Consider the following 12,842-nt stretch of genomic DNA (forward strand, 5'->3'; position numbering starts at 1 on the left):
AGGCAGAGGCAGGCGGATCTCTGAGTTCGAGGCCAGCCTGGTCTACAGAGTGAGTTACAGGACAGCCAAGGCTATACAGGGAAACCCTGTCTCCAAAAACAAACAAACAAAAAAGAAAAAGAAAAAGAACGGAACAGTGGGAGAGAATGAGGCAGGGGGAAATTGCTTATGCATTTTGAGCCATTAAACAGCATGTAATTGTGCACACGTGCATGCACAATGGCTGACTACATCCAGTATGATTAGCTCTGTGGCTCTGTAGATCCTCTTAGCCCATTCTTCACTTGCCCTCCAGGCCGCCTGCCTCCCTCTGCCCCCCATCCCCACTCACCCCTTCCCACCTAAGCCCTCAGAGCCAGTGAGCATCGTGGGTATGTTCCTGTTCTAACACTAACCCTAACCCTAACCCTAACCCTAACCCTAACCCTAACCCTAACCCTAACCCCTTCCCACCTAAGCCCTCAGAGCCAGTGAGCATCGTGGGTATGTTCCTGTCCTACAGTACTGGGAGGAGAAAGAACAGACCCTGCTCCAGTTCCGGAAGACCCAGGTGGACTGTGAGCTATACAGAGAGAAGATGACGATGCTTCAGGGCCAGGTGGCTGAGCTGCAGAAGGAACGGGACCAGGTATCCTAAGCATTGAAGTACAGACCCCGAGGGGAGGAGTTGGCATCTGCCCTTGCTGGCACAGGGCAGGATGATTTTACCCTCTACACTGCTCCCTACTGGTGTGTGGATGAGGCTCAGAGCTGCTGGCTCAGGGGATAGGGTTCAAACTTCAGCGTTTCTTTCCTTGGTCCGTGGGAGGTTTCTCATTCCCCTGCAACACACTGACACAGGCTCTCGGTCAGCGTCCCCGCCTGTGTTCCTGACACGAGACGTAGACTCTCCATCCCAGATAAGGATTTTATTAAAACATAGTAGGTTTGCATATTCGGTGTGAGTCCAGGTTAGTGCACACTGGATGGGTTCAGGGTAAGTGCCTACAGCATGGGCATGCCTTTTGTATCTCAGATGACTGGCTCTGTTGTTCCATCCCTAACTACTTGCATCTGTCTCTCCTGCCTTGACTACAGGCATACACTGCAAGAGACAGGGCCCAGATGGAGATTTCTCAGCGCCTGGTGGAGAAGGATGCCCTTCGCAGGAGAGTGTTCGACCTGACAGAGCAGGTCTGCGAGTTGCGCACTCAGCTGCGCAGGCTGCAGGCAGAGGCCCCAGGAGGAGTGAGTGTCCCATCCTAAGAGTGGGAGGCTGGATAGAGGGCCGAATGGGTGAAGGGATAGGGATGCACAGGAAATGGTAACTGAGCTGGAGAGATGAGGACCGAGCCCATGTGGTCCTCTACAGAGCTGTCTGCCTCTTGTCAACTGTGGAGCTCTGAAGCACTGAGTGCACAGGGCAGGACCAGCTTGCTTCTGCTTCTCTTCATGTTCATACTTACTGTGTTATAGAAAGGGAAGCTTAGCAGGGAGGTTCTGGAACCAGGAACTCTGGGTGTGTTGTGACAGATGAGGCATCAATATTTCAATATGTAGAGATGATTTTCCCAAAGTCAAAACTCCAGGAGCTGAGTGACAGATGCTGTGGTGAGGGACTTCTGTGCTTGAGAGCTGTGTCACAAAGCCTGCTTGGTCCCTTGGGCAGTATGGGTCAGGTTCCCTGGGTGGGCAAGGCTGCTTAAGTAGCCATGGTCCAGGAGGGAGGCACAGTCAGAGTCTCTTCCTTGTCCCACCCCTTCCTGTGTGCTCACATGTGTATGCAAGCACATATACAAGTGTGGATGTATGCCAGGAAGTGGTGGTGCACACCTTTAATCCCAGCAGTTGGGAGGCAGAGGCAGGTGGATTTCTGAGTTCGAGGCCAGCCTGGTCTACAGAGTGAGTTCCAGGACAGCCAGGGCTACACAGAGAAACCCTGTCTCGAAAAACAAACAAACAAACAAACAAACAAACAAAAGTGTGTGGATGTGCATGTGTGGTCTCATGCTGCAGTTATGTTATGTTAAGCAAGTAATCTGTTATTAAACCATATACATCCCTAGGCCTCCTCCAAAGCTTAAAAAAAAACATTTATTTTTTGGAATGGTCTCATTAAATGACCCAGTCTAGCCTTGAACTTGTAAGCCTGCCTCCTTAGTCTCCTGAATGTCTGAATGTACAAGCCTAGGCCACCAGGTGCAGCTTATGATGTATACCTATGCTCAAACACAAATGCATGTATGCATACATGCATGCAAAATACATACATCCATGCATACACCAGCAAAATGGCTTAAGTAGCAGTACTTGCTACCAAGCCTGACAAGCTTAGCTCAGCCCCATGATCCACAGGGTACAGGGGGAGAACCAACTCCTGCAAGTTGTCCTTTGACTTCCAGAGGCACACCACGGCGTGGGTATAGGTGCACACATGAACACACATAAAGTAATTATAATCTACACCTGCTATTTGGTAATATGTGTGTCTCTGTGTATGCATTTATGTGTGAACATATATACCTATTTCATGCACATGTGTATATGTATCCATACACAGTAAGAGCACTGGAAGAGCAGACCAAGATGCTAACCACATATATAATTTATTTTTATGGGTATGTGTGTGTGCCTGAGCATAGGGATATGCACCACATGCATGAAGACCAGAAGAGGGCATCAGAGCCCCTGGACATGACATTACAGATGGTTGTGCGCTTCTGTGTGGGTGCTGGGAAGAGAACCTGGTCCTCTGCAAGAGCAGGCCTGTTCCTAACCACTGAGCTCTCTCCCCAACTGTAACTGCTCGTTTTGGGTTTGGGATGTGTTCAATGTCATCTTCTTCCCATCTCTAATCACTTCTTCACCCACCCGAATTATCATTGTAGCATGTAAATACATACACATATATGTGTACATGCATACATTACACTGTTTATTACCTTTAAACCTAGCACACAACATATGCACTCTAGATTCTCTAGAAAGACTGAAATGCACTATTCTCAAGCCAGGTGGATCTCTTCTCCTTGTAACTACTGAGAGTATAGGAGACAACAGCATTTCAACCAGAAGTTAAGATGGGAACCTGTTCAAGCAGGGTGGGGTGGGGGTACTCAGGGGGAAAGTTCCAGAGCTAAGGAGACATCTGGCCTCTTTGGAAGCCCAAGCAGGAACCAGGAGCCAGGGACCTCTGCCTCCGGGGGAAGCAGCGGCTTGTGCGGATGCATGCTGTGTGCCCGCCAGATGACAACGACTGCAGCCTCTTCAGTTCCACTGAGGTATGTGCTCCTGACCCTGACCCCTGACCCTGACCCTGACCCATGCCCTCTACTGCATTCAGCCTAACACATCACTGGGGCTAAGATGGCTCTGGGAACCTTATTCCCATAGAGAAGAATTGATACTACTGAGCATTTTAAATAGGAAATCCACTCTCTCGTGGTTCTGGGAGCTGGAAACCTAAAATCAAGGTGCCGAAGGAGCCACACTCCCCGTGGCTTTGGAGGAGGACCTTGCTTATGTCTCCAGCTTTGCTTTCCCAACAGTCCTTGGCTTTCAGTCATGTCTCTCTGATCTCCACCTCTGTCATCCTGTGGAATTCTCCAGATCTCCTTGTGTTGGTTCTCATTGGTTCTCAGCCTTCCTAACACTGGGACCTTTAAGACAGTTCTGTTTACATTGCTACTTTATAAGTTTGCTACTGTTGTGAACTGTAATGTAAATTTGTGGACAGATGTTTGCCAAAGGCATTGGGACCCATAGGTTGAGAACCACTGCCTTAGCGGGTATAGCAGACAGTTTCCCTGAGATTATCTACTTAAATGGAAAGGGTCACTTGTGTTCGCAGTTCAGAGGTTTCCCCACAGATGCTCAGACCCATCACTTCAGGCCTGTGGTGAGGCAGAACCTCCTAGCACAGCAACTGGGAGAGCAGAGACAAAGACAGACAGACAGACAGAGACACAGAGAGATGGGGCAGAGACAGAGATACAGACAGACAGACAGAGACACAGAGAGACGGGGCAGAGACAGAGTTACAGACAGACAGACAGACAGACACAGGAAGAATATAATGCAGGGGATGGGTACATGGTGGCCCATGACAAGATGCCCCCTGAGAAATCACACCATGCAACAGATCTGGTATACGGGGATTTATTTGGGGGAAGGAAAGGGAATAAGGATGTAAAGAAGGGGTAGAGGCAAACAGATGGGAGCAGAGCCTTGAGGGCAGAGAAGGACAGAAAGAGAGAGGAGGAGAGGGAGACAGAGAGGGGTGGGAGAGAGGGAGTGAGGGAGAGGGAGTAAGAGAAAAGAAGGGAATGAGAGCAAGGGGAGGGAGAGGGGGAGGGAGAGGAGAGAGGGAGAGGGAAAGAAAGGGAGGGAGGGAGATGGAGGGGGAGGGAAAGAGACAGAGAGAGAGAAAGGGAGAGGGAGAGGGAGAGGGAGAGAGGGAGAGAGGGAGAGAAAGGAAGGAAAGGAGAGGGAGGAGAGGGAGAGAAAGAGAGAGAGAGAGAGAGAGAGAGAGAGAGAGAGAGAGAGAGAGAGAGAGAGTGAGAGTATAACTGATAACTGGGGTATAGAGCAGTCCTGGCAGCTGCAGGTGATGGTGGCAGGTGATGACTTAAGTCATTGCTAAGTCCATGGGAGGAGCCTAGGGGAATCACCTGTAAGCCAACAGAAATAGACCAGGAGACACAGGCAGACAGGCGGGCAGACAGACAGACAGACAGACAGAACCTGACTTAATAACTCCGGCAGAGACACCCCAGTGATGTAACTAACTTCATTCCAAAGGCCTCCTCCTAAAGTTTCAATTACAGCACCACACCCACAGACAAAGCTTTCAAGATATAACCTTAGGGACGTTTAAAAACCTAAACCACAACAGGAAGACACCAGTGGGCTTGATGAGCAGCCTACTCTGATGTAGTGTGACATCTTAGCTTGATTTCACCTCTGAAGCCCCTACTTTCAAATGAGGTCACATTCAGTAGTTGTGGGGGACCTGGATTTCAGGAGACGCTGTTCCACACAGCTCAACGGTCCCTGAAATATGAGACCCACAGTATCTGCCGTTGACCCTTGGCAAAGAGGAGAGGTGGTCTCTTCATAGTTGCCATGCAAGTTGTGGGTGCTCAGGGTACAATGGTGGTGCTGGACCGGGGATGAGAGGCAGATCAGGTCAGCATGGAGTCCCCTTGTCACCTCCTGAGCCGGTTTCATGCTCCCTTCCTAGATGACCCCAGCAGTGTCCCAGAGAAGCCAGACTATATATACCTGCTCGTTGGCTTTTGGAAAACTGGGGACAGAGAGGGAGACTCCACATTCCACCCAGAACCCTAGAGGCCAATCAAAACCACATCTTCTAGTTCCTCCGAAAGCTCACTGCCCAGAGACAAGGGCGGGGTTTCCTTTGGGGTTGTGGCAGGGATGAGAAGGAACCTTAGGGACTCAGCAGTGACTCCAGATTTGCCTCCCTCTCAAATACCTGAGTAGGATCACTTCCCCTGTACGGCCCTCTCCCACACTAGGATGTGGTCATCTTGGCTCTGACTCCCTCCCACAGGGCTAGATCTGTTGCTCACTCTGCCACACCCTCCTCCGCTGGACTCCTCTGTCACTCCCTCCAGGAAGTCTGCCATACCTGTGTGCTTACTCACTAACCTGTGCTTTCCTGTTCCTCCCCCACCCCCACCCCCCCATGGCACCTGTCCTCAGGGTACCAACAAAGCTCTGGACTCACAGAGCTGCGGTAGGGATTCTCAGTGAGTGGACCTGGATCAGCTCAGAGTGTGCCCAGGATTGGCTCCATCCTGAGCCCTCTCCCCTCATCAGTCAGTAACTCCCTTTCCCAGGGTCTCATTGCTTCATATGCAAAATGGTAAACCAAACATACAACCTAGGGAGTATACAGTAGGCACTCAACAAGTGTGATGTAATGTCCTCCTCCTCTGCTTTTCTCTTCTGTGCGGTCCCCCTCTGCCCCCTCCGACAGTCCCGGCTGTGGTGGGACCTGAATTCCACGTGCAGCCGGGAGCACATGGACAGCTTCCGCTCCAGCAGCCCCTTGCCTCCCAGCCAGCAGTCCCTGTACAAGCGGGTGGCAGAGGACTTCCTGGAAGCCCCCGAGTCTCTAAGGTAGAACACAGTGCATACAGGCGGTGCATACAGATGTTGCATACAGGCTTGGGGTCACGCTTGACGGGGATACCAGCTAGACCAAGGACAATCTGGGCTTTGGGCACTGCAAGCTTGGGGAGGTGCTGGGAGCTTGGGGCCTGGGCTCCAGTGAGATGTGCCTCCTGGGTGTGAGCTAGCATCCTGTGCTCTGTGACAGCTTCCCAGAAGTCCTCGAGGTGCGCCTCCAAGGGGCTACGGTGGATGACACAGACACAGACCTGGAGTTTGAGATGATAGATGGAGCAGGTGAGCATTGCCACACACAAGGATCTCCGCAGCGTGCTCTTCCTGGGCCATGAGGGGGCGAGTGAGACAGCCTCTCTCCAGGGACAGTACAAAGATGTGAACTTGACCTCTGACCTTGGCCTCTAGTCGAGGCTACCACAGCCCAACTGGGCTGATTGCTGTTGTCTTTTTAATTCTCTCACACAGAGGCTAAGAGATTTGTTTCATAGTCACACATGGCTCATGTGTGTGTTCAGGTAGTCACAGACATGCGTGTTCTTCTTCCCATCACCTGCCCCAAAAACAAACACTAAGGAGGCATGGGTGCTCAGTGGCCAGCAGAGACACCTGACACAGGCTGCATCTGACAGGGGCATCTTTTCTCCTGGGTGCTGGGTCCCAAGGCTCTCCTCATTTCCTTACATCTGTGACTGAACTGGCCCCTTGTGATTGGCATTTCTAATCTCACAACTGATGTTTCCACCTCACACCTGGGGCACACCTAGGGGCACACCTGGGGTCACACCTGGCTCTCACAAAGAATTCATCCCACAGCCACTAGAGGGCGAGAATACCCTGTATTGTTCATTACAGTAGCCCAAGGGACCAGAAATCCAAATTGTTGCCAACTTCTTTTTTTTTTTTTTTTTTTTTTTTTTCAAGACAGGGTTTCTCTGTATAGCCCTGGCTGTCCTGGAACTCACTCTGTAGACCAGGCTGGTCTTGAACTCAGAAATCCACCTGCCTCTGCCTCCCAAGTGCTGGGATTAAAGTCATGTGCCACCACCACCTGGCTTGTTGCCGACTTCTACCTCAGGTTCACACACTGCTACTACTGAATCACACTCAAACACATCTGGAGTGTTTCCTCAATTTAATTTGTCTTTTAAAATGATCAAGTGGTTTTTTTTTTTTGCTTGTGATCTGGGCTAAGACCATCCGTGGGTGGCACCTGTTAGATTTCCACTGGGTCTTGAGTAGGAAGAGGATGCCCCAGGCCCTAGGTCACAGAATACAGATTTAAATGCTGTATCTGGGGCTGGGAAATGGCTCAATGGACAAAGTGCTTGCTGTGTGCAAATGAAGGCTGATCACCAGAATCCACATAAAGACCAGGCATGGCAGCAGGCATCTAAATGCCCACCGCTGGGGAATTGAAATAGGTGGTTATCTGGGGTCCTCTGACCAGCTAGGTTAGCTAAAATGAAGAGCTCTGGATTCAGTGAGAGAGGCTGCCTCACAGAATAAGACAGAAAGTGAGCACTCTTTCTCTCTCTCTCTCTCTCTCTCTCTCTCTCTCTCTCCCCTTCCTCTTTCCGCTACTGCCCCCTCTCTCCCTCTCAATTAAACCTCTTACACATGGGGAAAAAAAGACAGAAAATGATAGAGAAGACAACTGATACAGACCTCTGGGTTACACACACACACACAGAGAGACAGAGAGAGAGGCAGAGAGACAGAGACAAGAGACAGAAACACAGAAAGACAGAGACGGACAGACAGCTCTGGATGTGGAGGCACACACGTGTAGCTCCAGACCTTAAAATGATGGAGAATTCAAGGGCTACATAGTGAAACCATTTCAAATTAATTAATTTTTAACATGCTAGAGCCCCAGGGAACATATAATGTGAGGATTCACAGGCCTAGCATGCCCAGTGGGGTGCTGGTCAGTGCCAAGGAGCAAGCCAGGGCTATGCCAGATTTGAGACTCCCTTTTTTTTTTTTTTTTAGTCTCCCTTTTTTTTACACATTTAGTCTATGTGTACAGGTGTTTTGTCTGCATGTATATCTGTGCACTGCATGCATGCCTGGTGCCCACAGAGGTCAGAAAAGGGTGTCAACCCCCTGGGTTGTGAGCCACTGTGTGGGTGCTGACAATTGAATTCTGGTCCTCTCCAAGAACAAGTGCTCATCACTACTAAGCCATCTCCCCAATCCTTAGATTTGACCCTTAATTGAAGTCAGAAACCTAAATGTTAGAATTCTGTCTCCTCATCTTAAGATATTGGCAACTGGTTCAGGTGTTGCAGAATGGTGCATGCATCTCCCACCATGGAAGGATGGAAGCAGATAACTGAGCACAAAAGAGAGAGACCTCAGGAAGGGGCTGAGCCAGACCTGAGGCCAGAGGAGGGGGGCTGAGGCCACAGCAGGGGAAAGAGGGGAAAGAGGTGGTGAGCTCAGGCTCAGGCTGCAATGCATCTTATTGCCTTCCAGACCTCTCTCAGACAGAGGATAGCCTGCAGGGGTCTTCCCGGAGCCTGAATGTCTCAGAAAGGTGAGCAACCTGCTGGGGACACCCACTGACTGGAGAACCAGAGCCTGGAGGTGACTGTTTCCTCTCACTGTGGGGAGTCACAGCATTTCCAAGAGGATGGGGCAGAGCAGAGGAGAATTCCAGAACCCGGGGCTTCTCCGACCTCTGTGCTCAGGTTGTGTCTGTCCACCCACAGCAGTGTCCCCGTAAGGCGGAGGCCAGCCCGCAAGATCCTAAGCCAGGTCACAATGCTGGCGTTCCAAGGGGACGCATTGCTGGAACAGATCAGTGTTATCGGCGGGAACCTCACTGGGATCTTCATTCACCGTGTCACCCCTGGCTCTGCAGCAGATGAGATGGCCCTGCGTCCTGGTACCCAGATCATGATGGTGAGCAAGAGAGGGATAGCGTGCCAGAGCCAGACTTCCCAGCCAGGGTTGGGGTGTTTGGCAGGAGACAGTGGTCTGGCTCTGACATGGTCTCAGGTCTGTTCTGGGCTGATAGAAAATGCCCTACACATCTATAGAAGAGGGTCATGGGAGGGAAACCGAGCCCCTTTCTCAAGCCTGACTCTCCAGATCCCCCAGAGCCTGGAAACTCAGAAAATGCCACTGGGATACAGCAGTTCTGACCTTGGTACTGCTCGGGGTGGGGTGGGGTGGGGTGGGGTGGGGGGTGAGCTTGGTCAGGGGTGGGGGTGGAGTTGTATCTGTCAGACAAGTGATCTAGCACTGAGCTGCAACCCAACCCTGACCAGGTTTCAAAAGCCATCCTAATGGCTTTGACTGTATTGTTTGTTTACTATGATGATCTTTTTGTATAGGTGCATTTTGTATAGGTGCAGGGAAAAACATATACATGACATAAAATTCATTAATTTAACTATTTTTATTGGAAAATGTTCAAACCTGGATACCACATAAATATACATATAAATGTAAAACTTAAATTATTCTTATTAAGTGAATGCATGTGTGTGGTCTAACAGCATTAATTTTCAATTATGTATGTGTGTGTGTGCATGCATATATGCGTGTATGGCATGCGTGTGTGAGTACGGCTGCACACACGTGGATATCAAGGGCAACTTCGGTTTCCTGTTCTCTTCTTCCACCTTGCCTTAAGGCAGGCTCTCTCATCAGATAGACTTTCATTTGGTTGGGTGTGGTAGTGCATACCTTTAATTGCAGTTCTTAAAAGGCAAAGGCAGGTGGGTCTCTGTGAATTGCAGACCAGCAATTCTGCAAACAGAGACCCTGTCTCAAACAAACACATTTATTTTATTTACTTACTTATTTGTCTGTGTGTCATACAACATATGTGGAGGTTAAAGGACAGCTTGTAGGAATTGTTTCTATCCTCCCTCCCTGTGGGACCCAGGGACTGAATTGAGGTCCTCAGCCTTTGGGGGTGAGCACCTTCACCCACTGAGCAGTGGGGATAAACCTGGAGGTTTCTCCTCTTCTCCCCTCTTCTCTCTTCTCCCTCCTCCTCTCCCTCCTCCTCTCCTTTCTCCTGTCCCTCTTTCACTTCCTCCTCCTCTCTGTCCTCCCTCCTCTCCATCCTTTCTCCTCTCCCTCCTCCTCCTCTCCCTCCTTTTCCTCCTCCTCTTCCTCCTTCTCTCCCTCCTCCTCTCCTTTCTCCTCTCCCTCCTTCCCTTCCTCCTCCTCTCTGTCCTCCCTCCTCTCCCTCCTTCCTCCTCTTGCTCCTTCCTCCTCTCTCTCCTTCTTCCTCCTCTCCCTTCTCCATCCTTTCTCTCTTCCCTCCTCCTCTCCCTCCTCCCCCTCCTCTTCTTCCTCCTTCTCTTCCTCCTTCTCCTCTCCCTCCTCCTCTTCCTCCTCCTCTTCCTCTTCCTCCTTCTCCTCTTCTTCTTCCTCCTCTCCCTCCTCCTCCTCTTCCTCCTCTTCCTCCTCCTCTTCCTCCTCTCCCTCTTCCTCCTCTTCCTCCTCTCCCTCTTCTCTCCCTCTTCCTCCTCTCCCTCCTCCTCTTCCTCTTCCTCCTCTTCCTTAGGGTTTTGCATGTTTGATGTGTCACTTAGTTTTGTTTTTTGTTCTGTTTGTTTTGTTTGAGATAGTTTCTTTGTATAGCCCTGGCTGTCCTGGAACTCACCTTGTAGACCAGGCTGGCCTCAAAATTAAAGAGATCCACCTGCCTCTGCCTCCAAGTGCTGGAATTAAAGGTGTGCCCCACCACTCCTGGCTCTCCCATCTTCTCTCTGCCTCTTGCATGCCCACTCTCTGGTGAGTGAGTTTCTGAGCTCTGGGTCATCCCCTTTCCCACCTCACACCTCCATGTAAGAGGAGATTTCAGACGCATAGCATAGCACCCCACCCAGCGAGTCCTGTGGGTTCTGAGGGTTGCTTGTGCAGCAAATGTCTTCACCCACCGAGTGTCTCCCCAGCCCCAGAAGCAGAATTGTTCAGCTTCAAACCTTTTAAATGATTTTTAAAATGTAAACATTTTTATTATGTGTATGGGTGTTTTGGTGGGATGCCTATGTATCATGTGTGTGCCTGATGCCCATGGAAGTCAGAAGATGTCATTAGATGTCCTAGAACTGGAGTTACAGGCAGTTATGAGCCACCATGTGAGTGCTAGGACCTGAACCCTAGTCCTTTGGAAGAGCAGCCAGTGCTGTTAAACACTGAGCCATCTCTCCAACCCCTACTTTTATTTTTAGTTATATGTATGTATATGAGAGGGGTGTGTGCAAGGTGCCTGCAGAGGCCAGAATTGGACAACAGATCCCCTGGAGCTGGAGTTATAGATAGTTGTGAGCTGCCATCCAAGTGCTGGGACCAGAATCTGGGTCCTCTGTAACAGCAACAAGTGATTTAAACCTTTTAAAAATATCAAGAAATCATGCCAGATGGGTTTCACCCCATCCCTCAGGCTCACCTGTTGGCCCTAGTGAGAGAAGGGAGTGGGACAGACCACCTAAGCAGGGGCATTCCCTTCAGAACAGGGTGTCTGCAGTAAAGCAAGAGCCCCTCATTCTTAAGGAGCCCACGCACTCCTCCTACAAGGACATCCCCTGTGCGCTACACAGAGTCATGGCGAGCTCTGTGATTTTCCCAATCCTAAGACTAACAAGTCAGCCGAGGAGCAATTCACAATGCAGAGACGCTCTAAGGCATCTGAAAGGCAGTCACATCATGCTGGGGCAATTCCAAACTGACAGTCTAACATGTGTCATAGTACACACATACACTAACACAGAAGAACATGGCTCCTTAAACTTAACCATCTGATGAGGGATTCAGCAGAGACCCTGCACCTCCTAGGGCTTCACAGCTGTGGAGGTAAGGGTGGAGCACTCTGCACCTAGAGGGAGGATCACTGAGCCACTCAACAACCTTGACAGAGTAGTCAGGCTGGACCATACAGAACCCTGATCTAGAATGATCCGGAATGTTCTGGATCCTCCTGAGGCCCATTTTCAACAGAAGAAAGTAGCTATGAAAAAGAGGTTATCCTCAGCAGTGAAAGTTCACCAGGTGGGTTGATGGTGACTCTTCAGGCCAGGAATGTGTACAATGTACATGGTGCATCTTGCTGCAGTAACAACACTGTCCCTACTTTGTAGCTGGTTTTTGCTACTTTGTGGGTTCTTGTCTTCAGGCTAGGAATGTGTAGAAAGTCCATGTGAGCATCTGGATGCTGTACCAACACTATCTCTAGATTGTAGCTGTCTTTGTTACTTTGTGGGCTCTTCTTTCTTCCCAACCTCTATCCCCACAGGTTTCACATCATAACACTAGATAGGAGAGAAACAAGGAGAGGAGAGAGAGACAGAGAGAAGGACAGAGAGAGAGGGGAGAGGAAGGGGGAGGGAGAGAGGGGGAGGGAGATAGAGGGGGAAAGGGGAGAGAGAGAGAGAGAGAGAGAGAGAGCCAGCCCTGAATCTAATTTCTTTCCTTTTGTTTCTTCTTTGAGCACAACTACTAACAAACCACACCCAACCCTCTGGAACGGCCACCGACCCCTCTCACACCCACATATCAGGGCTCTAGCCTTCATATACTCTCTGAAAAGTTTCCAGAATTCAAACATCACACAATTGCAGAAACTCTCTGCAGCTGGCAAAACCATGCTTCTCCTAGAGCACGAGGCAAATCTTGTCAGCCGCTGCGGACAGTCTGAAGCAGCTGCGGACAGTCTGAAGCAGCTGCGGACAGTCTGAAGCAGCTGC

General features: G+C 50.2%; 1 protein-coding gene across 1 annotated transcript in view; it reads left to right on the forward strand.

Moving 5' to 3' along the window:
* The window catches only part of Card14 (caspase recruitment domain family member 14), a 35,245-nt gene that overhangs the window by 14,878 nt on the left and 7,525 nt on the right, over positions 1-12,842 (forward strand). Inside the window, exons 8-15 of the mRNA XM_031354093.1 lie at positions 296-371; positions 459-628; positions 1,078-1,227; positions 3,144-3,260; positions 5,981-6,123; positions 6,323-6,411; positions 8,611-8,671; positions 8,847-9,039. Of these exons, the coding sequence (XP_031209953.1) occupies positions 296-371; positions 459-628; positions 1,078-1,227; positions 3,144-3,260; positions 5,981-6,123; positions 6,323-6,411; positions 8,611-8,671; positions 8,847-9,039 (999 nt within the window). The remainder of the gene's footprint in view (positions 1-295; positions 372-458; positions 629-1,077; positions 1,228-3,143; positions 3,261-5,980; positions 6,124-6,322; positions 6,412-8,610; positions 8,672-8,846; positions 9,040-12,842) is intronic.

The sequence above is a fragment of the Mastomys coucha genome, unplaced genomic scaffold (genome assembly GCF_008632895.1).
Source record: "Mastomys coucha isolate ucsf_1 unplaced genomic scaffold, UCSF_Mcou_1 pScaffold5, whole genome shotgun sequence".
Lineage (NCBI taxonomy): Eukaryota > Metazoa > Chordata > Mammalia > Rodentia > Muridae > Mastomys > Mastomys coucha.